We start from the raw sequence: 26,246 nt of genomic DNA on the forward strand, positions 1-26,246 counted from the left end.
TCTTTAGAATTGTAAAATTGTAGTTAAAATTAGGTTTTTAGGAGTACTTTTTTTTAGTTTTTGTTAATAATTAGAAAAATAATATTTTTTAGAAAATCTTTTGATAAAAATTATTTTCTCTACTTTTTCTGTTTAGCCTTTTAGTCTTAATTGATTTTTTTATCTGCAGACTAGCTTGATTAATTGGGCTGGTTATTTTTGGTCAAGGCTAGAAGATTGGAAGGGCTGAATCTATTGAAGCAAATTGGGCCACTGTTAGAATTGAACCTGTAGCAGGATTAGTGGGCCTAGAGTAATTGAAGGGGTGTTGCTCCCTCCACCACCACCCTATACTTCCTTCACCTCCTCACATTATTTTAAATACAATTATATCCTTAAGTTAAAAAGATTTTTACTTTTACCCTATTTTAAATAATTTGAAACCCTAATTTTACTTTCCCAGCACCCACCCACGGAACTCTCTTCCCCTTTCCCCATTTCCGTTTCACCTCCCACACTTCCATTCCTTTTTCTTCCCAGTTTTTTTTTTGGTTTGAAAGCTTCCATTGCCGCCGTAGTGTGAAGGAGCGTCGCTGTCGTGGTGTGGAGGAACATCGAGGAGCGTCCAGAGCATCAACCAGCGTGAGGAAGTATACATCAACGAAGGTGACATCCTTCAACGAATGTCCCCTAATAAAATAAACCCTAAAATAAAAAACGTAACCTTTAAATGGAGGTGACATATTCAACGGATGTCAACATCCGTTTAAGGTAAAACGGATGTCGACATCCATTTTTCCTTAAACGGATGTTGACATCCGTTGAAGGATGTCACCTCCGTTTAAAGGTTACGTTTTTTTTATTTTAGGGTTTTATTTCAAGGTTTATTCGAATACGCACCTGGAGGAAGCACGACACGCACTACACCACGAGAGCGACACTGCACCACGAGAGGGGGCCTGCTTGATAATTCTTTCCATCATCACCAACCTTTGCAACTTGTAGTATATCACAATGACGAAAGAAAGAGAGGAAGAAATATAATGTTAAAATGAAAGAAAAGTATTTTACTCACATACGGGACTAGAATAGGTTATTAGTGAAATAGGTTGTGAATGGATAAAATTAAAAAATAATAACCCTAAAAATAAAATTTTACTGAGGGGCAAAATAATAAAGGGGAGGTGGAGGGAGAAAGGTGTGGTGGTGGAAGGAGCAACACCCTAATTGAAGTTGTGCGTTTTTGGTGGGTACCATGCTTTGGATTGGGCTCGCCATTAATGAAACGCAACGTTTGGCATTGCTGCAGCCTTTGGGGGTCATTTGAGTAGCAACTCATTTGGAGAAAACACAATCTTGCGTGCACATTCACTCTGGAGAAAGAGGAACCCGCAAGCTAGGGCAAAGAGCAAAGCGAAAGGCGAGAGGAAAGCTCTCATTGTTCAAGCTAGGCACCTCCCCGGAGAAGCTGACCGGATGTCGAACCGGTGAGAGTACTGAAGTGATCAAAGGGTGCAGAAGCGACCTAGTTAGCAAATTGAAGATAATTGTTGGATGAAGAAGATACGATGAAGGTTCTATTTTTTTCTTCTTTCTTTCTCTATTATATTTTCTTCAACCCTATAAAAGGGGGTTCTTTTGCCATGTAAATATAGAGACTTTCACGAAGACGAGACACATATATTTTTTAGTTTACGTTTTTAGTCTTAGGAATAGATAGAGCGAACGTGAGAGCTTAGGGTTTTATCGCGCTTTCGGCTTTGAGTTTCTTGCGTTCTCGCTCGCGTTTTGTTCAGTACATTTTCGTGTATTCCTTGTTCTTTGTTAATAAAATTTCTTCTGTGATGTTTCTATGTGTTGTACGATCGGTGATTTTGTCATTTTGATTTTTCCATTTATTTTGTGTTCTTGTTTGATGATGTGAGAGTCTTTCTTGTGTTGTTTCGATTTGAGAAAAATTTGATTTGGACTCTATGACTTCACACAGTTATAATTCCTTAGGGAATTACATGACTCCACAGTGAGCATGACTTATCGAGATGTCTTCTCGAGTTGGAGATGAGTCTAATGAAAGAAAAATATTGTAATTCATATTTTGTTTCTGTTAGATCATTTTAATTAGGATTTTTTAGAGTAGATGACATGTTTCAATTACATTTAGATTAGGTTTTGCATCTGGTGATGATTAGAAACATGAATTAGGAGATGAATTTGCTGAGATTTGGTATAGTGAGTAGACATTTACATACTTTAAGTTCTGATTTGAACTTAAATACCACATAGTGGGTATGACTGCACAGGATGTCTTCCTGAGTTGTAAATGATTACTTTTCTACACTAACTTTGGCACTTTTGATTCTGATCGATGGTTATAATCAACCAATCTGTTTCTACTCATTACTTTAGGTGTTTGTTCATCTGATTTCAGTTTTAGTTGAGAGTATTGGCATGATTGTTCTTAATTACTTCTGTGTAGAGTGGGATTTGATGATTCATTTTAGGTTTTATGTTTTACATTCTAATTCAGATTTGATGCTTAGTTTAGGAATATCTCTTGACTGTTAATGCATTCTTTTAGACTTAGGTTTTGCTTCTGTTCTGCATTTCTGTTTCAAAGGTTTTCTTTCCTTATTTTTTTAGCATTTGAGTTTTGTTTAGATTGTATCATATATGTTATGTTTGAGTTGTAGGAAGTTATAGTAAATTGGTTTTATTTCTGTTTTGAGTAGTTTAGACTGTTATTTTCTTTCTTTATTACATTTCAATTTCTTTATTCTTTTAAATAGATTTTAGTTTAGACTAGTTTCAATTTTTTTTATTTTAGTTTCATTCATTTTAAATGTCCCCACCTGTTTAGTAGTTAGTAAGTAAATAATTAGTAAATAAACACAAGACCTTAACCCTACACTTTAATCTTAATTAGCTTAGTCCTAGGATTGATATTCTGGTTACCATATGTTACATTAGCGGGGACCAGATTTGTTCTGCCTTAGGTGACTAAAAGGTAGTTTAACATTGAGTATATTGTTGCGGGTAATTGTTGTGCTCAAATCTTATGGATGAAACAACAATTAAAGGATTTTGATATATACCTTGAACATATACCTCTTAAGTGTGATAACACTAGTGTCATAAATCTTACTAAGAATTCTATTATGCACTCTAGAATCAAACATATAGAGATTATACACCACTTTCTTAGAGACCATATCCTAAAGGAATATTGTGACATAGAATATATTGACACCAAGCACTAATTAGCAAACATTTTCACTGAAGCACTGCCCAAAGATAGGTTTTATGAGCTTAGGAGGGACTTGGGGATCCTATAAATTGCTTGAGGGTCTTGCTTGGTGCATTTTTCATGTTTCCAAAAATCAGCATGCAATAATCGATTCCCCTACTAATAATCGATTATCTCCCCTTTTAGAAAATGTCATAAGTTCGACAATAATTGATTACCAAGAAGCCATAATCTATTATTTCAAGTTTTGGGCTTCTGGTTTTGAAGCGATAGTCGATTATCAGTTACAAATAATTGATTATCACGAGTTCTGACTGTTAGAAGTCAAAAAATAGTCATTGTAACGACTATAAATGGTCATATTTTGCATTAATGTTGCGTCAAGCGTCCATTTACTATATATTAGGGGTCCATAATCGATTGTTTTCTCGTACTTTAAGTCTTGTATGTATACTTGATCATATCTTTGCAATCATAATCATTCTTATGCATTTTAGCTACCCACCCCTTCATTTTCCTTGCTCTTACCTTCTACCATGGCTGATAGAAGAAAGTTACCTACCAAAAAGAACTCTCGCCCATCCTCCTCTACCAATCCAAGAAGTCGTGGCAATAATCTTAATGGTTGGATCTCAGTTGAAGAAAAGCACCGTGAGTTCACCTTGTTTTGGAAGGAAAGAAAGTTGATATCCCCAAAGTACTTTGATCTCAATTGGTTTCACATTTATGGGTTTCAGTTTCCACCACTTATCTTCCACCAAGGCATTCAGTCCCTACTAGAGATGCAAGGTAAGTTCTATTCGGATTTGGTTAGAGTTTTCTACTTTAACTTGAAGGTACGAGATGGGGTCTACTCCACCAGAGTCAAGGGAGTAGATATTGTTTTGGACGATGATATTTGGACAACAATGGCCCAGATTCAGTTGAATGAAGATGTAGTGATGTTGATTTAGGGTATTAAAGGCTTCAACAAGATTTTGGCCTTCTCTTTTCTAAAGAACCCTAAGGTTCATGTCAACAGGAAGCAATTGCTCGTAGGTAGTCTCGAGAAGGATGAAAGGCTAATTCACTTCTTGATTGTGTTGTTGCTTTGTCCTCGTGCTTTTAATCATGTGCAGTATTGCTCCAAGGCGAATTTGATGATTATTTATGGGACAGTCAATGAGATTATGATTTATTGGCCCAACCTCATTTGTGACACCATGATGAAGGCTAAGAGGTTCACTCATATGCTCTTTTGGTATTTGTATGAAAAGAAAGGCCTTATATCTCAAGCCAAGAGGGAGGTTGAATTGGATAAACCCTTATTTAAGATCTTTTTGAAATCTTTATGAGTTCTTGGCTTCTTGAAATCAATAAACAAAGAATAATGAATCAACAAGTAGAGATAGATCAACACACAAACAATCTATACTAGTTCGGCTATCACGAGCCTACATCCAGTCCTCTTTCAACAACCTTAGTTAAAGGGAATCCACTATAATGATTGAGTATACAAGAATACAGACACAACCCTCTCAATCCACTCCTCTTACCACTTAAAATCAAAATAACAACACAAGAGATGAACACCCTCAATATCTTACAAATACCAAGAGCAATCCCAGCTCTTAAACCCTGGCTATCCCCGCACAAGTACACAATACAAATTGTTTGAAGAACCTGATCTTGAACACACTCTTCAAAGTGCATAATTAATCAGAACCAATGTAGTCTCATTGCCTTGAATGAGTCCTTGTAGTTTGATCACCAAGAAAGCTTTGATTCCTCCAAGAACGTGTGTTTGAGAACACATGTACACAAACTCAAAAGATTTGTCAGTATTTGAAAATGTTAACTTTATGAAAATAGGTCTCAAGTCACATATATATAGGTCTTTCAAATCTTGTTGCAGTATAATCAATTATGTTATTTATGTAATCTGTTATGCTTTCCTTTTTGTTTTAACATATTATCCTATGTGTGTAATTGATCATTTAACCACTTAAGCCTATTATTACTTTATTTAACTGTCTTAACATACTAGGCTATTTATGTAATGGATTAGACTATCATTTCTGTTTTAATCGATTATCAAACTTATGTAATCGATTATTTCAACACTTAACCATATTAGTCATCCATTTGCCAACCTTAACAAATTATCTCACTTATATAATAGATTGTGACTTTCTCTCTGTTTTAATCGGTTATGTACCATGTATAATCGATTATAACATAGCATTTTGCCCCTGTTAGCTTTCTAAGTGATCTAGCTAGATCTAACAGATTATATGTTGTATTTAATCGATTATTTATACCAGAAATGAGATTTTTCAACTAATTTAAACTTGAATCATTCAACATTAATGGATTCAATCATCTAGCACACACATCTTAAAGATATAAACAATTGTAATGTCATTTTGTTGTGCAAGAAACCATTATTAATCTTTTAACCATTCATCATCAAACATAAAGATATAAAGAGACAAAGCTCCCCCTATCAACAATCTCTCCCTTTTTTTATGATGACCAACAAAAAACATGTTTTCCATTTACTCTCCCCCTTTGGGCATTAGCAAAAATGGCAGATCAAACAAGTAACATGGAATTCATTTGTGCTAAAAACATCAAAATCGCTTACAAACCATTGAAGAATGTGATGTTCCCCAAGCACTATGAAAGTGTGTGAGCAATAGATGAATAATATCAACATAAAGATCAACTCAATATAACTAATTCAAAATAGTATATCAGAGTACTTTGACTTGTATCAGATCTAGTATATTGATTTCACATGATATAACAATTGATATCAAGATCATTGTACAATACTCATATATAGTATAGAATGTAGATGTAAGCAATGAGTATTATAATATAAATGACATCTATTATGTAGTAGAAATATGATAGATGTATTAGCATAGCTGCAACAGAGATAGAAACACATGATTTATCTTAAGATGATGCATATTTCATAAAATATAATACATTTCAAAGTGAATTTTTGCTTTATGCAACATATAACATGAATTTTACTCAAAACATGTATTTCATGGCATTTTAAACTTGTTCAGCATATCGGACATGCAGTTATATGCTTATAAAACCAGTTTCAGTAACTTAATTGATTACACTATCAGTGTGACAAATTAATCTGCAGTAATGGTTATTTCACAGATTATACCATCTATTTAATCCTTTAAAATGTGCAGAACTGCTCAAAAACAGAGTACATGAGTATAAAACCTGTTTTTCACACATTAAAACCTGCAAAAGTATCTTTCTCAACATTGCACAATGTTACTACTTCCAGAATATGATATGTACATAAGTTTTATGCCAAAATGTATGAGCATTGAATGATAATGAGCATTGAAGTACATCACCAAGTGCTAAACTATATATTGACCATTTAGACTAGAATTAACTTGATAATTCAATAAGTTCAAGCATACAGATCAGTTCACCAAATCATTCATGATAGACATTATCAAATTCAGTTGGTACAACTCTTAAGAATTAAACATATATGCATATAATCACCAAAAAAAATTAACATTCAAAGCATTATTTCAAAGACAGAGTAGTTCCAGTCAAAAGGCTTATCCTAATTGGTAATAACAGTACAATTAAAGTGTTTAATCAATAAGCCTTGGGAACATTCTAAGAGTGTCTTCTTATCTTTGAACGTCTTTTTGTCCTTTATGCAGCACTTCTGAATAAAGCCTAGTATTCACATTACCTACACAAATAACAAGAATAAAACATGCAAGCAGAGAGATACTTTTTTGTACAACATTAAATGTTTTAAACGTTGATGATCATATAACATGTTGCATGCTTAAAACATTTTGTAACATTTCAGTGTGTTTTGATAAAAGCATTGTTTGAGGGCAAAGTGTTTGGTATGTTACATGTAACACCCCAATTTGGGGATGCCAATTACGAGTAACATTTTAAAATCTTTAAAATCATAACACTATTAGGGAAATCAAATTTAATAAGTCTTTACGATTAAAGAAAAATAAACCATAATTTCAATTTAATTACAAAATAAAATTCCAAATAATATAGTTTATTAATATTCAATTTATGTTTTCTCTCTTTTCTTCTCTTCTTTTCAATATGCTTTCAACTTCATTTCATTTCAACCTCAATTGTTTCAACCTCTCTTCTTTTTCTTTTTTTCTTTCTTACATCCCACCTTGGGCATTATAATTAATTCTTCTCTTTGCCATTGTAGTTACTTCATTAGTCTTACATCTTCTTCAGATCTTCTTTATATAGCCTTCTACAAAGATGATCCATTGGATATAGAGTTGACCCTTATGTAGGCTTCTTAGTGCTTTTTGGTAGATGGTCACACTCACTTGTCTTGTCATGCAGAGATACAATGCTTAATCATATCTTGACTGAAACACAACTTATACAACATGTCAGAGTAGGACTTTATACTTAGATCATTCTCATAATATTCTTTTCTTCTCTTAATGTCTTTATCCAAATATGTAGGTTTTCTGATTAACTCATTGTATAATTTTGATATTCAATTAAACAAGAACAAAACATACAAGAAAAATAGCACTTTTACCGTACATACAATAAATGACATTAAATGTGTTGATTATTTATGAATGTTAACTTGTGCTATATGTTCAAAACATCTTGTCATACATCGTGTCAATAATAAATGTATTGATTGATCCTAACATTCAAATAATATTAGACAATATAGAGCACATTGTTATTCGTTGTGAAAAGTTAGACACTTATAAATAAAAAGTAATTTGATACATAGAGATTGACATGTTTTTTCATCAAAGATATTATTTATATTTTTCATTGATTACAAGTTTGAGATCACGTCTTTATTGTTTGGAGCTAATATTCATTAGACTATTTTTTTGCTTTAACTATTCTTCTACTAATACTAATATAATATAATAAGCTTTAGTGTTTTATCTTTTTCAAGGATAGATATGTTAATTTTAGTGCTTATCCTTAAGTTTTGTACATGTTAAGACACTATGCTTATCATGATTATCTTTGTAAAACATGTTTCTACCTTAGAAGAGATTTTCACACTCACTGTTTTACAAAAGTAATTCAGACACTTTGTGTGTAGGTATCTTAAACATGGTGTCTTACTAAGTCTGTGTAGGTTTCTCCTACTTATCAAACGTCTTTGCCTAAAACACATTGCGTTGTTTAATTCATCTTTTTCTTCTTAGATAGCATATTTGAAAGTGTAGCTTGATAGACATTGGTTGCAAGATTTCTTGTAATAAGACTTTTAGATTTTTAATTCATCTTTTTCTTCTTAGATAGCATATTTGAAAGTGTAGCTTGATAGACATTGGTTGCAAGATTTCTTGTAATAAGACTTTTAGATTTGTACCTTAAACGCTTTTGAGCATAGGTCTTCCAAGTTTCTATTTTTGATTAAGCAAGCATCTAGATGATTCATTTGATAGATTCTTTGATGATTTTATATTATCCGTTATCTAGCGTTCAGATGCTCTTATGACCACTCGAGAATGTGATTATTATCAACATGATATATCTATGTTTTTTCCTTTTTCTTTTATTCTCTATGTGATATATTTATGTTCTTTCTTTTTCTTAAATATTTGATTATCCAAAATTATTTCGTTTAATATTATTTGTTAAACTTTAAAATTAAAGATACTTTAAACAATTCAATCTCTTTCTTGACAATCTTGTCTCAACAAAATAGAGACGACGCTCAAACCTTGTGCCTAAGTGACAATATGCAACTGGTTTACACAGAAATATTGTAATAATTACAAATAGAGGATATTTAATTTCTGTAACTTTGACATTCAAACATTCCTAACCAATCTACATTAAATATATGATATTTATTCCTGATTCTCAACAGAATTAATTTTGGCATTAGCCTGCGTTAACCAGGCACTATTAGCATTACACATTTTAACAAATATATGAAGGAATATTGCAGAACCATTTTAAACACACATGACAAAAGAAGATACAAGATCTTATCATATCACTGTATGCTGTCTTGAAATTTTCGTATACGAGATATACAAAAAGGTTAATTTTGAGATGAGGGTGTGTCGGACAAACTTTGGTCAACGTAAAAAATATATTGCAATCACCATCTGCTCTCCATGTGAGAAGTAATGGTACTGAATCAATTGGGATCGAGCTGGTTCATCAGAAAAAATATTAATCGCTCGCCAATCCAGTAAGGCCATTGCTCACAGAAATGCCCAGAGGAAATGACCTCCTGTGTATTCTTTGTTTCGAAGCAGGTTCTTTGTCATTTGAAGAAATGAGACCAACTTTCTTTGTTATTATGGTCGATTTCTCAGCTGTGTCACTAGTTGTAGCAATGAATTGTAAACCCTGAAACATGTACTAAAAATAAGTAGGCAAGTATGACTAGAAGTGGAAAAACTAGAACTTAAAAATGCCGTAACTGATTAACCTTGAGTGATTTTTTCTCAAGTGTCGTTACTGTACAAGTTGTCGGTTCTGCAATATCCTATCAAATCAGTCAAAATCAAGGATCAGATATTTGCACAAGAAATCACAAAAAAATTCCTTGTTACAGAACTCTTACTCACTTGACAGAAGAATTGTGTATTAATCAGAAACTAGAAGTCTTGTATCATAAAAACCATTCTGCTTTCCTCACAATTTTATACACTGGATAAGGCAATAAATGGGATAAAAACACAAGTGAAGATGAAAAATATAACCTTGTCACCATTTGGTCTGTCGTTAAATCCATCAGCAAATTGGCACAAATACCAGAGACCTGAATTGGTCATTTCCTGCACGATAACAAGGGAAATATATAAATATTTCTGAGAAAACTTGCTAGAATGTAACCTATGCCTGCAATAATAAATTTATAACCTGCTTGCCCTCAACAAGTTCGAGTTTCCCTTCCTATCAAGTTGATTGATTAAGTCAAGTTAGAACATCAACAAGACGACAATTTCAGTCGATTGGATGCTTAAAAAAAGGAGAAAAGAAAGGGACTCCAATTTACCAGCCCAGAAATCATGTTGTGTATAACTTCAATATCAAATCCAATCTGAGAAAGGTTTGACTTCACTTCATTCACCTGCGTGCAAAAAGAAAAAAAAAATTGGAATGCTTCTGAACACATTAAAAAGAATTTTACTAAAGGACAACTGCAAAACTCACAGCAAATACAACATATGAAGGACCAAATAAATTTTTCTTTTCATTAAGGCAACTCCTTATTAAAAATACAAAACTATAAATCTCATCCAATTAACTTGGAAGAAAGGCATTTAATATCTAACCAGTGGAAAGGTCAATAGTGAATAACAACCATAGTAAGAAAGAGGCAAACTAAAGTAATTTTGCCAACAAGAGAAAAATCTATAGCTATAATCAAGGCTATATAATGGGTGTATCATTTTTCCACTAGCCTAGCTTTAAGACAATCAACTTAACTGTTAGGGTAAACTTTTATGGCATAAACATGCTTGCAGCGTGTCATTGCTACAGTGGTACCAGAAAGGAAAGGCCAAGAGGAAAGAATGGACTTTATTAGAATGAAAGTAGTACTTATTGTTGTAATTTGAGATAATATCTTTAGAATCTTCCTAATTAGAGGAAATAAATACATAATCTTTTATTTTATTTTAGTTTTCCTAGTTTCCTTATTTCCCTTTTTAGGAGACCTAGATTATTACAAAAAGAGGGTATGAGAATGTATTTTTTATGATTTGAGAATAATAAAATAAGTCTTATTTTTAACTTGGTGTCAGAGCTCCTGATCTTGGGACTCGATTCCGCTGCAACAAGTCGCACCGCCGTCGCTGTCCGACCACCACCGCTGTCGCCGTCGCCGGTTGGGGTCGCTGATAGGGCAAAAAGGTGCGCCCAACACCCGCGATCACAATGCCGGAAGTCGCTCCGTGAGAGGAGCCGCCACGCGCCGCCACCGTCGCCAGCGCATGTAGTCCACGCGCCCACCTCCGACGAGACCCACTCGTCGTCGCCGCCACAGACAGGGTCGCCAGAGCCCCCTCAGTCTATTCCTAGGGTCGGTGACGACTCGTTTTGGCTGTATTTGAGTAGATCTAAGTTTTAAGTTTTGCTCTTTTTTTTCTCGATGTGACCCACTCGTCGTCGCCGCCATAGAAGAGTCGCCGGAGCCTCCTGAGTCTGTTTTTAGGGTTGGTGACGACCCGTTTGGCCTATATTTGAGTAGATCTGAGTTTTAAGTTCTGCTCCTTTTTTCTCGGTGTGACTCATACGCCGTCATCGTCTTGGAGACTCCTGGTTGCGTTCTACGGGATGTCTGAAGTAAAAATTATTCCTTTGAAAGCAATGGATGAATCAATGAATAAGCCCTTTGGATCATGTACTCTGTCCATAAAAGGTAAGATTTGTCTCAATATTGTTGATCATGTGTCTCAAGTTATTTGGATCCTTGATTCGGGTGCAACTGATCATATGACACCTTTCAGCGTGTCCTTCGACTCATATGGTAAAAGAAATAAAGAACAACTTATTACAGTTGTGAATGGTCAAGGTATACCTATATGCGGCTCTAGGAATATAATTTTGGACTCATCTATTGTATTAAAGGACGTTTTACATGTTCCTCAATTAGCTAATAGTCTTATCTCTGTGCAAAAACTCACAAAGGATTTAAATTGTTTAGTAACATTTTTTCCAACTTATTGTGCTTTTCAGGACCTTGCCACGAGGAAGACAATTTTAACTGCTAAGGAGTAGAGTGGGTTGTATTTTTTAGTGTTTAATGACCAAAGCAACACAAAAATTGTTGAAATGTAATATGTTTTTAGATATAGGCTCTGTAGGAGCCTATTGTTTACTGTTTATTGTTGATTACTGTTTTTCATTATTGTATAAGTATGTGTTTAGTGTGAAGATAATAATATGAAAAAGAGAGTTTCTTTCTCTTAATTCTCCAAAATGGTATCAAGAGCCAAGCACCGGGGCTCTCTTCTGTAGACGCCATCAACCACCAGCCGCCGCCGTCGCCGCCGTTTTCGCCGTCGCCGTCGTCGTCGCTGCCGCCGCCGCCGCCGGTACCCCATTTTCTCAGGAAAATTTAGGGGTTTTGTGCGCCTCCGTGAGCGCGACCCAACCCTGGTGGTCGCCGTCCCTGCAACGCCCTCACGCGCTGCCACGCGCCGCCGCAGCCCGCCAGATCTCGCGCGCGTACTGTTCACGCGCCGCCCTACGCTGGTCGGAATTTCACCGCGCATCTAGGGTTCCGCTCGCCTCACTCTCCTGAGCTTATATCTGATCTTACTTCCCTGTTTCAGTGGGTGTAATTGATACCTAGGGTTTTCTCTCTCCCAATAGTTGAATATCTCTCCAAGTCTGGTTCATTTTCCGATCTGTAATGGCATCTACTGCAATTAATTCCTCTCTATCTGCAACTCCTATCATTACATCTGCAAAACTCAACTGGAAAAATTATTTATCTTGGTCTTCTGCAGTGGAATTATGGTTTCTTGGTCAAGGACACCATGATCATCTAGAACAAGATATCTCTATGGTTCCAGATGAAGAAAAATCTCAATGGCAAAAATTGGATTTTCAGTTATGCGCAATTTTGTGGCAGTCAGTGGAGCAAGAGGTTTTAGATATCTTGAGACCCTATAAAACATGTTCATCATTCTGGAAGAGGGCAGAAGATATTTTTGCTAATGATGTACAACGTCTTTTTGATGCAACCCAAAGAGTAGCTTCTCTAAAACAAGTCAACCATGACATGGTTTCTCATATAGCAAAGGCTCGGGCTGCTGTAGAAGAATTAAAGAACTTCTTTGTAGCTGATTCATTAGAAGGGATCAATAAAAAGCTTGACAAGTTTTACATGGTCCTAATTCTGAGAAGCTTACACTCCGATTATGATCATGTACGTGATCAAGTTTTGGCTGGTGATCAAATCCCTTCAATGGATGGTTTGGTTACTCGACTTCTTCGAGTACCTCCATTGGTGAAAGATGAGAATTCAATCGATGTTATTGGAACATCAGCTATGATAATGCCACAAGGAAGAGGAGTGCCACAAGGAAGAGGAGGAGGCAGAAGCAACCGAGGACGTGGTGGTCGTAGCATACGTCCTCCTCCTCAATGCACATACTGTAAGAAACTAGGCCATACTCGAGACAAATGTTATGTTCTACATGGATATCCAGACAAAGTTGCTCATGTGTCTAAATCTGGTGATCTAGAATCCAGAATTTCAAATGAAGAATATGAAGAATTTTTACGTTACAAGTCTGGAAAACCGTCTAATCCTGGCCAATCCTCTTTGAGGATACACCTTGTTATATGTCAGCTGATGTCACATTCTTTGAGGATACACCTTTTTTTTCTTCCTCCATGAAGGATCGTTCCTCTGTTCAACAAATGTTTCCTTTACCAACATGTGATCCTCTAATTATTCCTGATTCAGTACCTCAAAATCAAAATCCAAATAACATTGTTCCTCCACCTCTTATCACATATCAACGTCGAACCCAATCTCGAACTCCTAACACTGACGATCCTCGAGACTCAGATCCTTCTGCATCAGATCCTCAGACCATGGATCCTTCATCATCTTCACCTTCTACTGATTCAGATGATAACTGGCCCATTGCCCTCCGTAAAGGTATTCGTTCTACTCGCAATCCATATCCTATTTATAATTTTGTGAGTTATCATAACTTGTCTCCTACATATTTCTCCTTTGTTTCCTCATTATCATCGACTAAGGTTCCTAATAATATTCATGAGGCACTTGTTCATTCTGGATGGCGACAAGCCATGGTTGATGAGATGAAGGCACTTGAACACAATGGCACTTGGGATCTTGTCCCTCTTCCTCCTGATAAGATTCATGAGGCACTTGTCCATTCTTGAACTTCTTAAAAGATTGGGGAAAGGTACCTAGCAAACGTGTACTCGGCCTGCTCACCAAAGATAGCCAGGTAAGTGGATCCCTTGATCGCATTAGGTAAAAATGAAAGAAGTATTCAGGCGAAGGGGATAAACAAAGAACCTATCATACTAATCTAAAGGCTTTAAGGCAACCTCAACTATTTGGATGAAGTTGTGTTGGTGCAACATTTAGAAGTCTGAGCACACCCATTGTAAACTCATCGAAGGGTAACCAGACGTGAAGTTGAAGGAAAACGTTATGTACACATAAAAGAACTCCTCCTCATACCCTTATCGGCCATGACAAACATTGTCAATGGCAGTCACCCTCCTAAGTGACACTATGTCCTTCGACACTCCACTCTCAAACACATAAATGCTATTCAACCAAGAATTCAATATTCTTGACCACCTAAATTTGGAAAACTGACTTCTCACTAAGAGATCTATCCACTTGTACCCCTCCTTTCTAGGTAGTTGGGACTCGGCATGCTCTTCAGCAGGATCTTCCCTATTGTCAATAATAACCTCCAGCTCCACCCCTATGGTTATGGATGATGATGCGTCCAGTGACACTAACTACTACTACTACACTTTGATTCCTCCCCATAATCCTTTGAGTAGTCAGCTCTTGAAATGATTCACTCTCTTCACGAGATATCAGCAGCAAAGTAATTTTTCAGAACTTGGTGCTCAAATGTGGAAAATGAGACCCTATTTATATGAAAACTTGTGACCTTTCACCTTCCCACTGCTCTCCCTTAACCATTAGATCTCTTTAGATCTGAAGGCCAAGGTTGGTGACTCTATCCCTTCCAAGCATTGCATCATTTCTTGTGTAAAACAGGCATATCATGCCTCTTCATCCCCCTTACAACATCATATCTTATCTAATACTTCATCATCACAAGCTCTTCATCGCAAAGCTTATCAAGGTCGGGGGCTACTATACCTATAAGGTTAAATAGCCAAAGATACAATTTTTCTTTGCAAGATGCCTACCGAGTACCAACATTATGATCAATAAGCTAGAGACTAAAGACCACCTGATATGTCGAAGTTCTTTGTATGCCTTTTACATGTAGCATGTAAAAAGATCCGTATAGGACCGGTTGACCGAATACATGTCGAACTACTAAATCAACATGTACTCAACTCATCCCTATTCGGCCAACATAACATCATTCAAGACACTTAATCGCAATGGTCCATGGTTGACTACGATAATTCAATTCTAACATGTATTTGGGAAAATGGGTCAAGGCCCATCCAATTAAAAGCCATAAACAATAGTATAAATAGAATATATTACGAGGTATATTAATTACTGCATTTATTGTTTGTTGACGCATTAGGATGACTTGAGCATCAGAGTGTTTTCTAAAGGAGGACGAATACCTTAGAGATTGAAGGTTGGAAGTGTTTGAAGAGTCTTTGGAAGTCTTTGCAAGATACACATTTGACTCTGTATGAACGATATATAAAGTATTTATTATAATATAAACAAGTTATATATGATGGTTATTTCTTAAATAGATTTATGAAAAAGATATAAGATTTATTATGTGTGCAATTTTCATTATTTACAAGAGATTTTCTAAGAAACAAAAACATATAGGTAGGAAAATATATATAATATTTTATGGATATTAGAAGGATCACCTAAAATCTTTTAAGAATATCTAGGGTTTTAAGGGTGACAGTGAAACTCATAAATATACATACTAAATGAGTGAGTGAGTGCTACGCTTGGATGAGAAAAAGACGTGGCTAAGCATATTTAAAAGAGAAGTGACGAGTAAGAGGTAAGGGGAGCTTACATTCATTTATTCTTGTTTTTCTTGTTTTCTTGTCTTGCCTTTTTGTTTGTATGAGATGTAATATTTTGAGTCTGATGATCTTACAGGTGTTGAGGAAGATGCACAACACTAGGGAGAGTGGTCAATATCGACAGATGTTTGGGACAGTCTTTTAGTCAATAAAGCTTATGGTTGTAAAACAATATTGTTTTTTGTTTACTGAGATTTTCAATAAAATAGGAGTTAAGTTTTATTTTAAATTGTGTAATTTGTGTTAATTATAGATTTTAGTAAGCAAAAAAATTGAGGTGTTACAAACAGTATTATTGATCTATGCCGAATATTATATTTTTATTGGGAATGACGAAAGGGAACAACAAAGGTTGAGTCAATGTCTTGCCCAAGAATTTAGGAAACCTAAAATATTTTCTCGGGATTGAAGTAACCCATTTCAGAAAAGGGATCTACATATCTCAACAAAAATATATTATTGACTTGCTATGCAAACCAACAGTACACATGTTGATCCAAATATAAAGTTGGGATGTGCAAAGGATATATTGTTATGGATAAAAAGAAGTACCAAAGACTAACGGAAAGACGTATTTATCTATCTCACACTAAGCCAAATATTGAATTGTTGTTAGCCTAGTTGGTCAATTTATTCACCACCCAAAGGAAACGCAAACACATTTACAAGTTGCTCTTGGAATTGTCCAGTATTTGAAAGGGAAGCTAGGAAGATGAATTTTGTTCAAACCATACAAGAATGCTAGTCTTGAGGCATATACAAATGCAGATTATGCACAGATTCAGATGTAAGTTGTATGGCCTATGTTTCTTATATTTATACACCAAAACAAACATATTGAATCAGTCATAACTATTCATGATTTTCTTTAACTGAAGCATTTAGTCTTAATGCTTGATGCACACAAGAAGACAAATCAAGAGTTGATAGGGATAAGAATAAGAAAGGATGGGTAGTTTATGAGAGGAGGAATAGGAGGAAATGAATATAACAAACAATGAATATAACAAACTAACAGTTAGGACAGTTTTGGTGAGATTGTAAGATTGTATAAATAGCGGCTGAGTAGAAGGGATTGGGGGATTATTGATTACTTAGTGCTTACGGGTTTATACCTGTAGAAGAGGGTTATGCCTCTGCATTGGATTGTAAAGAGACTATACTTGATATTTATCCTATTTTATCATCATTATAGTGTGTCAAGGGTTGCCCTATTTATCATGATTATATTATGTCTAGGATTACCCTATTTATCATGATTATATTGTGTCTAGGGTTACCCTATTTATCATGTATTTGTGTATCAATTTATTCTTATAAATAGAAGATTGTGAGAGGGATCAATCAAGCCCTCTAGAATTATTTTACAGTTTCAATCTTAAGTTGGTATCAGAGCGGGTCGATCCCGCTCTGGTTTCTGTCTCGTAATATATATTTGTCCGGCGCCACAGTTCTTTGTCGCCCGCCGCTGCCCGCCGCCGGCCACCGTCAACCGTCGGCCACCGTCGGCCGTCGCCGGCCACCGTCCGGCCACCGTCCGGCCACCGTCTCCGGCCACCGTCTCCGGCCACCGTCTCCAGCCACCGTCACCGCCGGCCACCGCCCGCCATTGCCGGCCACCGTCGTCCATCACTGTCAAAGTTTCCTTCGTCTAAACCCTTAGGGTTTTCTTGTTCTTCGTTAGTACTATTCGTCTTCTTCAGAAATGGCGTCTGGCAGTACTCTTTCCTTCTCTGGAAGTCCATCAATTACCTCCGAGAAGCTAAATGGAAAAAATTATCTATCATGGTCTGCTGCCGTTGAAATGTGGTTCCTTGGCCAAGGGCATTATGACCACCTTGAGCGAGATGGAAGCCATGTGCCTACTGAAAAAGCTGATCAGTGGAAACAAGCAGATTTCCAGTTGTGTGCCCTGTTATGGCAATCAGTGGAACCCAAACTTTTTGTATCTTTGAGGGCTTTCAAAACTTGTCACTCCTTTTGGAAGAAAGCCCAAAGCATTTATGCCAACGATATTCAACGTCTCTATGACACTACGAATAAACTTGCATCTCTTAAAATGGCAGACCATGATATGGTGTCCTTCATGACTGAAGCCCAATCTGCTGTCGAAGAACTTAGGATGTTTTTGGAAGTAGATCCATTAGAGGATATAGAAAAGAAACTAGACAAATTCTACATGGTGTTGATCCTTCGTGCCCTACATCCCGATTTTGATCATCTCAGAGATCAACTTCTAACTAGTCATGAGGTCCCCTCTATGGAAACATTGACCACTCGCCTTCTGCGTGTCCCGGTATCTCAAACTCAAGAAGCGCATGAACTAGTGGAACCATCTGTCATGGTTGCCACACGAGGAAGAGGAGGACGTGGTACTAGAGGAGGAGGACGAGGAGGTCGGGGACGTACTCAATGCACATATTGTAAAAGGATGGGTCATACTCAAGAGAATTGCTACTCCTTACATGGTTTCCCTTCCAAAACCGCCAATATTTCGAAGACTGAAACTTCCACTTTGAAAACTGAAACCTCTACTTCTATGTTTTCTGAGGATGAATATCAAGAGTATTTAAGGTTAAAGTCTAACAGATTGGCACAACCATCTCAATCTCCCAATACATCAACAGCCTGCGTTTCTCAATCTATGGAATGTCAAAATTCATGGGTAATTGACTCAGGTGCTTCTGATCACATTTCTGGTAATACCTCTTTGTTCTCATCTATTTCCTTTCGAGAAAAACCTCATTTCATAACCCTTGCAAATGGATCTAAAACTTCTTCCAAAGGAGTCGGTCATGTTTCTTTGTCTCCCTCCCTCAATCTCAACTCAGTCCTTTTTGTCCCTAATTGTCCTTTTAATTTAATTTCCTTAAGCCAGTTGACTAAAATGTTAAATTGTTCAATAACCTTTGATCATAAATCTTTTGTTATACAGGAGCGTGGTTCGGGGAGACAGATTGGAGAAGGATATGAAGCTGGCGGATTATACCATTTTGGATCTCGTCCAAGGGTGTCTTGTGTTGCTGCTCTTAATCCTAAAGTGCTACATGATCGACTTGGCCATCCTCATTTGTCCAAATTAAAAAAAATGTGTCCTGAACTTAGTGGTCTCCAAACCTTAGAATGTGAGTCATGTCAATTAGGAAAACATGTTAGATCTTCCTTTCCTAAAAGGTCTCAATCAATATGTAATTCTAGTTTTTCCATCATCCATTCTGATATATGGGGACCTAGTCGTATCTCCTCCTTTGGTTATAGATATTTTGTTACCTTTATTGATGAATATTCAAGATGTACTTGGGTTTATCTTATGAAAAATCGTTCTGAATTGTTAGCTATCTTTACATCCTTTTTGAATGAAATCAAGAATCAATTTGGTCAAGTAATCAAAATATTAAGAAGTGATAATGCCAAAGAGTATTTTTCATCCTCCTTTTCTGCCATCTTGAGTTCCCATGGTATCTTACATCAGTCTACTTGTCCTCATACACCACAGCAAAATGGTATAGCAGAACGAAAAAATAGACACTTGGTTGAAACTGCTCGTACCCTTTTGCTTGGTGCCCATATTCCTGTCCATCACTGGGGGGATGCCATCTTAACTGCATGTTATCTTATTAATAGGATGCCCTCCTCCTCTCTTGATAATAAAGTCCCTTTCTCCATTTTGTTTCCTAATGATCCTCTCTTTCATACATCTCCCCGAGTGTTTGGCTGTGTATGTTTTGTTCATGACATGTCTCCAGGTCTAGACAAACTCTCCGCTCGCGCTCTCAAATGTGTCTTCTTAGGCTATTCTCGACTTCAAAAAGGATATCGGTGTTACTCTCCTGAAACTAAGAAGTATTACATGTCTGCCAATGTCACATTCTTTGAACAGACTCCTTACTTCTCTCCATCTGTTCAGGATGTTTCTATCCTCCAGCAGGTCCTTCCTATTCCAATGGTTGAGTCAAATAGCTCCACTGTCTCTGTCATTCCCAGTCATGATCACAATCCTTCTACACCTGTTTCTCCACATACTGAGATCATCCCACACAGGGCCCCAATGGATAGTCCACCTCCCCAAGACAATGGTGAATCTCCTACTTCAGATTCTTCTCCCTCGTCACCTCCTCCCACGCCTCCTGGTGCAAATGATTCAGCATGGCCTATTGCCCTCAGAAAAGGTACTCGTTCCACTCGGAACCCTCATCCCATTTATAATTTTCTAAGCTATCATCGATTGTCGCCCTCCTATTTTTCTCTTTTATCCTCAGTGTCCTCTGTTGTTATACCCAAGAATGTGAAAGAAGCACTTGATCATCCTGGATGGCGACAAGCTATGATTGCAGAAATGCAGGCTCTTGACCACAGTAATACTTGGGAGCTGGTGCCCCTTCCCCCAGGAAAAAAGGCGGTTGGTTGTCGATGGGTGTATGCAGTTAAAGTTGGCCCTGATGGTGAAATTGATCGGCTCAAAGCTCGGCTTGTTGCAAAAGGTTACACTCAGGTTTATGGTCTTGATTATTGTGACACTTTCTCTCCTGTAGCCAAGATGACTACTATTCGTCTCTTCTTTGCCATGGCAGCCATTCGTCACTGGCCACTTCATCAATTGGATATCAAGAATGCCTTCCTACATGGTGATCTTGAGGAAGAAGTTTATATGGAGCAACCTCCAGGGTTTGTTGCTCAGGGGGAGTCTGGTATGGTATGCAAATTGCATCGATCTCTATATGGCCTCAAGCAATCCCCACGTGCTTGGTTTGGAAAGTTTAGCTCCATTGTTCAAAAATTTGGGCTAAAACGCAGTGAAGCAGACCATTCAGTTTTTTATTGTCATTCTTCTCTCGGGAAATGTGTTTACTTAATAGTATATGTTGATGATATTGTCATTACAGGAAATGATGCTGTTGGAATATCTCAACTAAAAGAGTACTTGTGTAGACATTTTCAAACCAAGGATCTTGGAAGTCTCAAATATTTCTTAGGCATTGAAGTAGCGCAATCAAAAGATGGAGTTGTAATCTCCCAAAGGAAGTATGCTCTTGATATATTACAAGAAACAGGCATGATTGATTGTAGACCGGTAGACAGTCCCATGGACCCAAACCAGAAATTAAGGACAGAAGAAGGTGAATTATTCTCCGATCCAGAGAGGTATAGGAGGCTGGTTGGCAAACTGATTTATCTCACTATTACAAGGCCAGATCTATCCTTTGCAGTTGGAGTGGTTAGTCAGTTCATGCAGGCTCCATGTATTGACCATTGGAATGCTCTCATTCGCATTCTAAGGTATGTAAAGAAGGCTCCCGGGCAAGGATTGTTATATGAAGATAAAGGAAGCATTCATGTCTCTGGGTATTGTGATGCAGATTGGGCAGGTTCACCTATTGATAGACGGTCTACAACAGGATATTGTGTTTTTCTGGGAGGAAACATTATTTCATGGAAAAGTAAGAAACAGAATGTAGTAGCTCGATCAACCGCGGAAGCCGAGTATAGGGCAATGGCATCACTAACATGTGAACTTATATGGGTGAAACAATTCCTTCAAGAGGTTAAATTTTGTGACATCCATACTATGAAGATGTATTGCGACAATCAAGCTGCTCTCCACATTGCATCAAATCCAGTGTTTCACGAGAGGACTAAACATATAGAAATTGATTGTCATTTTGTTCGTGAAAAGTTGTTGACCAAAGAAATATGTACTGAGTTTATTGGGTCAAACGATCAACTCGCAGATGTATTGACCAAGTCATTAAGGGGTCCTCGGATTGAGTTTATTTGTTCCAAGCTTGGTACATACAATTTGTATGCTCCAGCTTGAGGGGGAGTGTTAGGATATTTATCCTATTTTATCATCATTATAGTGTGTCAAGGGTTGCCCTATTTATCATGATTATATTATGTCTAGGATTACCCTATTTATCATGATTATATTGTGTCTAGGGTTACCCTATTTATCATGTATTTGTGTATCAATTTATTCTTATAAATAGAAGATTGTGAGAGGGATCAATCAAGCCCTCTAGAATTATTTTACAGTTTCAATCTTAAGTATAACAAACAATGAATATAACAAACTAACAGTTAGGACAGTTTTGGTGAGATTGTAAGATTGTATAAATAGCGGCTGAGTAGAAGGGATTGGGGGATTATTGATTACTTAGTGCTTACGGGTTTATACCTGTAGAAGAGGGTTATGCCTCTGCATTGGATTGTAAAGAGACTATACTTGTGAATAACATTCAGACTTCCCTTTCTTTCTGTGTTTCTTGGGGAGGAATTGAGTCCTGAACGTAGGTTCCCAATTTAGGAACCTAACAAGAGTGGTCATTTGATCCTATTTTATTGAGCTAGGAATTTCTTTTGATTAAACATTTCTTTAATGAATTACCTTAACACCTTTAATTATCTAGGAAAAAAGAAAATCCATTTTCCCTTACATCATTTGATATAAGTTGACCCAACTCATTATGCTCTTCCAACTTCAAGTCAAGACCTTCCAACCTCTTTGTAAGATGCCGTTTTGTTGACTGCGCAAATTAAATAACAAAAATTCATCGGCAACACTCAAAAGATGAAAAATGTTCATGTAAGAAAATAGGAATGCCAACACAAATTACTTACTGCCAATGTTTCATGTACATTTTCTAATTGTTTTGACACAATTGCTACAGCATTAACCATATTCCTCTTTGTCACAAACATTACATCAGAAAATGACCATCCCTACAAGCGGCAAGAAATATATGGGTTTAGTCAACATCATCACATTATATGTTGATTCCTAAATAAATGTACCTGTTATGGAAATGTGATACGATTATCACTTACCCTCCACCACATATAACAATATCCCATAGCTCCTATTGCAGCAGCAGGTAGTAAGTAAGAGCCAATACCCCCTATGTTCAAACATTAACATCAACATATATAGTGAACAAGAACTTGTATTTATAAAGAAAGGAAAAAAAATACGTGATAGTAAAATCATGATTACACAAATTGCTTGCACAAGGCCAGAAGATTGAGAATGTCCAAAACCACATCAATATGTAACAAAGGAAATGAATATCAATCACCGAGGTCTTTCTATGGTTATCTATCTCGCCAAAGACCCAAACTCATTCACTCCATTTTTCTTTGTCTCTATGATTTGTCCTTGTATCCTTCTCAATAAGTTACTATTTACTTGTATAACATTTTAGTCATGATTATGAACATGTAAATATTTTTTAGCATTTTTGTTGAGTGTTTATACGTATATAGTATGAAAAAAAAAAATCAAAATAGAAGTCATCTCACTGAGTGCTATACTGTTGTAGCATTATTTGGGTCAGCCATGCGCCACTACCAAGGAATGATAAATATGGTGTAAACATGTTAACATCAACTGTTAGCAAACAAGGAAATTTGAATTAATAAGTACTGCATAAGGGATGATTGATAATTCTTTAAGAAATAAGTAGATAGACTTAACTGGTAAATTTGCATTTGGTTGAGTGAAGCTATCTTGGAAAACCCCAAAAGCATGCATTTTATAACTTAAAGTTAGCAGTTTCCTTGAAAAATGGTTAAAAGAAATAGATTTTAAAAGGTTAAGGCCCTATTTAGGTAAACTCTTCAATAAGCACTTGTAAAAATAAGAAGGAAAAATAAATTAAGCTTCTCCCATAAGTTTAAAAACTAATTTAAAGTCCAAAAGATATTTACCTTAAGCATACACTTTTGTTTACTTATAGCAGAAGATGAATTAAGTTTACAATCTTATTTTCATTTTCTATTAAACACTTGAATTGTATCTAATTAAGGCCTAAGTCTATATTAGTAACTTCATTAAGCCTAAGACAATTATCATTAATAATTCTTATACAATGTAAAGTGAGAAGAAAATCTATAAAGAAAATGAGCATTGGTTGGTCAACTTAGCATCATAATCACGAAGCCGATCAGGAAACATGTTTACATAAAACGTTACTCAGTAGCATTCTATCGTAGATTCATCGAGGTCTAAAATGTAAATTATTATATCCTCTGATGTTTAATATCACCACTGAAGAAAGAAAATAAAAAAATTTGCAACAGAATCCAGTGTAAGTACCAGAAGAAGAAGAAGAATTCGCATTGAAGATCACAGGGCGAGACAACGTCAACTCCCTAATCTCATGTGCTAGCTGTCGAATCTGAGCTTAAAATACACGGTTAAACAAACAATTCAATAAGGTGTGTGGCATAGAAACAGAAAAGAATTACGAGTATCATGACATGACAAATACGCACCTGTGCAGCAATAAGCGCAGCGTCGTATCTGCCGGGTAAAATCTCAGCATCGTCGACGCCCTTGAGTAACTCCTGAAGCTGTGCGATGAGACCAGATAACTGGCCACTCCTCAGCAAAACAGAACCACTCAAACCTAACGAAGAAGCAAAAGCAAAACAAGTTAATTGATAAAGGAGTTGATAATAAACCCAAACACTCCCTTACCGGCTCCAACCAGAATGAGAACCTTGGAGGTGTTCACGCCTGCTTGCAACGCCATGCTATTCTCCAACCCTCTTCGTCTCAAATTGTGTACGACCGACCAATTCTGACTTTTGCCTTGGCCTACCCTTTCTGTTACCAACTCTTCAAAACTTCAAAAGAAAAGGACTAATATTTTATTCACTTAGATTAAATTGATTTATTTGATAAATTAAAAAAATTTAGTTGAAAATTCACTTTTACTTATCTGTAATATTTATTTAAATAAATAACAAAAAATTTATCTTCAAATTTATTCAATCATTTTTTTTCCAAATCTATTAAAGTGAATAAAGTGTAAATTTTCATTCGATTTTCTTAATACGAACATATTAATAAAGTCTGACATCAATTTAAAAATAAATATTAAATACAAAAATAAATAAGAAAAATATGATTATTGGTTTAAATCCTCTGTTATTCTTTTCATATTTGTTAGAGAATTTCAAATAAATATTTATTTTTTCAACTGTCAAAATTAGATTTATATTTTTATAAAATGTTTTAATTGAATTCAAATATTTAAAAAATTAAACCAATTTAATCTTGTACATTAAGATCACACAAACAACCTTAATTTACGTTGAATTGTAATTTTGAAAAGAAAATCTGTGATTATGTATTAAATTTAATGGATGATGTGTTTTATAATCATATTTCCATGTTTTCCCTCCATCCAATCATCACCTTTCACCACTGCACTCAACCTTTCCCCAATTCTGTTCTTTTTTTTCTTGGTGGGTTTCGAATCCCAATCACCAACCCAAATATCCTAAAAATTTGAAATCCCCTTTCCACACTGATGTAAGTGTTTCTAGCAAAATGAGTTTTGGCAGAGCGAGTAAGGTTTCTTGATTCTGGAACACCTCCAACTATCTTACCGACATACTTTTTATGATCGTGTGGTGGTTGAAGTGAAGAACCAGGTTGCCATGAAACCTGTCGGGGATGATCCTAATTTGGGTACCCAACTTTGCTATCGAACAAAGAATAATCTTCTTGGTCCTGTGCTAACTGCTCATTTTGAAGGTGTAGATGTAAAATTGGAACCATTTCAAACCTTCGTTTCACCAAAAGATTTTGTTTTTTGCAAGCGTCAGTTCCCGCAAACGCAAAGGTGGCCGCCGGAGACGCGATGATTTCTCGTTGCAATGGGTGGCCTTTGTCACGCGATCTAGTTTAGTCCTGGATCATGGCGTGGATGATCTGTTTTTCTTTCTACAGCAGCTCCATACCGTATTCGCGACAAGCCTGCGGCTTTTCGTGTCGCAACAGTGGTGTCTCTCTCCAGTAACGATGCCCCAAATCCCCTTTTCATACTCTCCCAATTTCCGATCAATAATCGAATTAGGGTTTTCAAAAAGTCTTCCCCTTTTTTCTTTTGTGCCTCTTTGATTCCCCTTGGAAGCAATCACCTTAGCCGGTATGTCCCTTTAATCATTCAATTCCAATTTCATTTTTTTTCTTCAAAATAGAAATGTTTTTTATATCTCGTGAATTTTAGGTTTTAATTGGGTTTAGTTGTTTCGATATCAACAGGTAGATATTACATTCTTCATGGTTGATCATGACTAGTGATGACTGATGAGGTTGAGATGTTGTGTGGGTGACGAGCAAGGAAGCTTCTAGGGTTTTTTTGGAAACATTTTCAGAATAGGAAGGTTGCTTTCATAATCTTTTTATTTATTTTTACTTTACTAATTTTCATGTTATAATTTAATTATTTTCACGTAATAAAATATTTACTTTATCCAG

The 26,246-nt window shown here is 36.1% G+C and overlaps 1 protein-coding gene and 1 long non-coding RNA gene across 2 annotated transcripts; one reads left to right on the forward strand and one right to left on the reverse strand.

Annotated features, from left to right (window-relative positions):
- Positions 1–9,199: 9,199 nt before the first annotated feature.
- LOC108340951 (uncharacterized) lies at positions 9,200–24,612 on the reverse strand. The gene is made up of 11 exons (XM_017578536.2): positions 24,456–24,612; positions 24,251–24,384; positions 24,072–24,153; positions 22,805–22,875; positions 22,598–22,699; positions 22,414–22,503; positions 10,257–10,331; positions 10,121–10,153; positions 9,961–10,035; positions 9,687–9,743; positions 9,200–9,604 (listed from the first exon to the last, which is right to left on the reverse strand). Exons 1-11 carry the CDS (start codon positions 24,508–24,510, stop codon positions 9,425–9,427), a joined length of 954 nt encoding a protein of 317 aa, XP_017434025.1. The 5' UTR covers positions 24,511–24,612; the 3' UTR covers positions 9,200–9,424.
- Positions 24,613–25,165: 553 nt separating this feature from the next.
- On the forward strand, positions 25,166–26,246 carry LOC128197406 (uncharacterized). Its single transcript, XR_008249936.1, has 2 exons — positions 25,166–25,914; positions 26,031–26,246. It is a non-coding gene; the product is annotated as an uncharacterized LOC128197406 (long non-coding RNA).

This window comes from Vigna angularis, chromosome 6 (assembly GCF_016808095.1).
Source record: "Vigna angularis cultivar LongXiaoDou No.4 chromosome 6, ASM1680809v1, whole genome shotgun sequence".
Classification (NCBI taxonomy): Eukaryota; Viridiplantae; Streptophyta; class Magnoliopsida; order Fabales; family Fabaceae; genus Vigna; species Vigna angularis.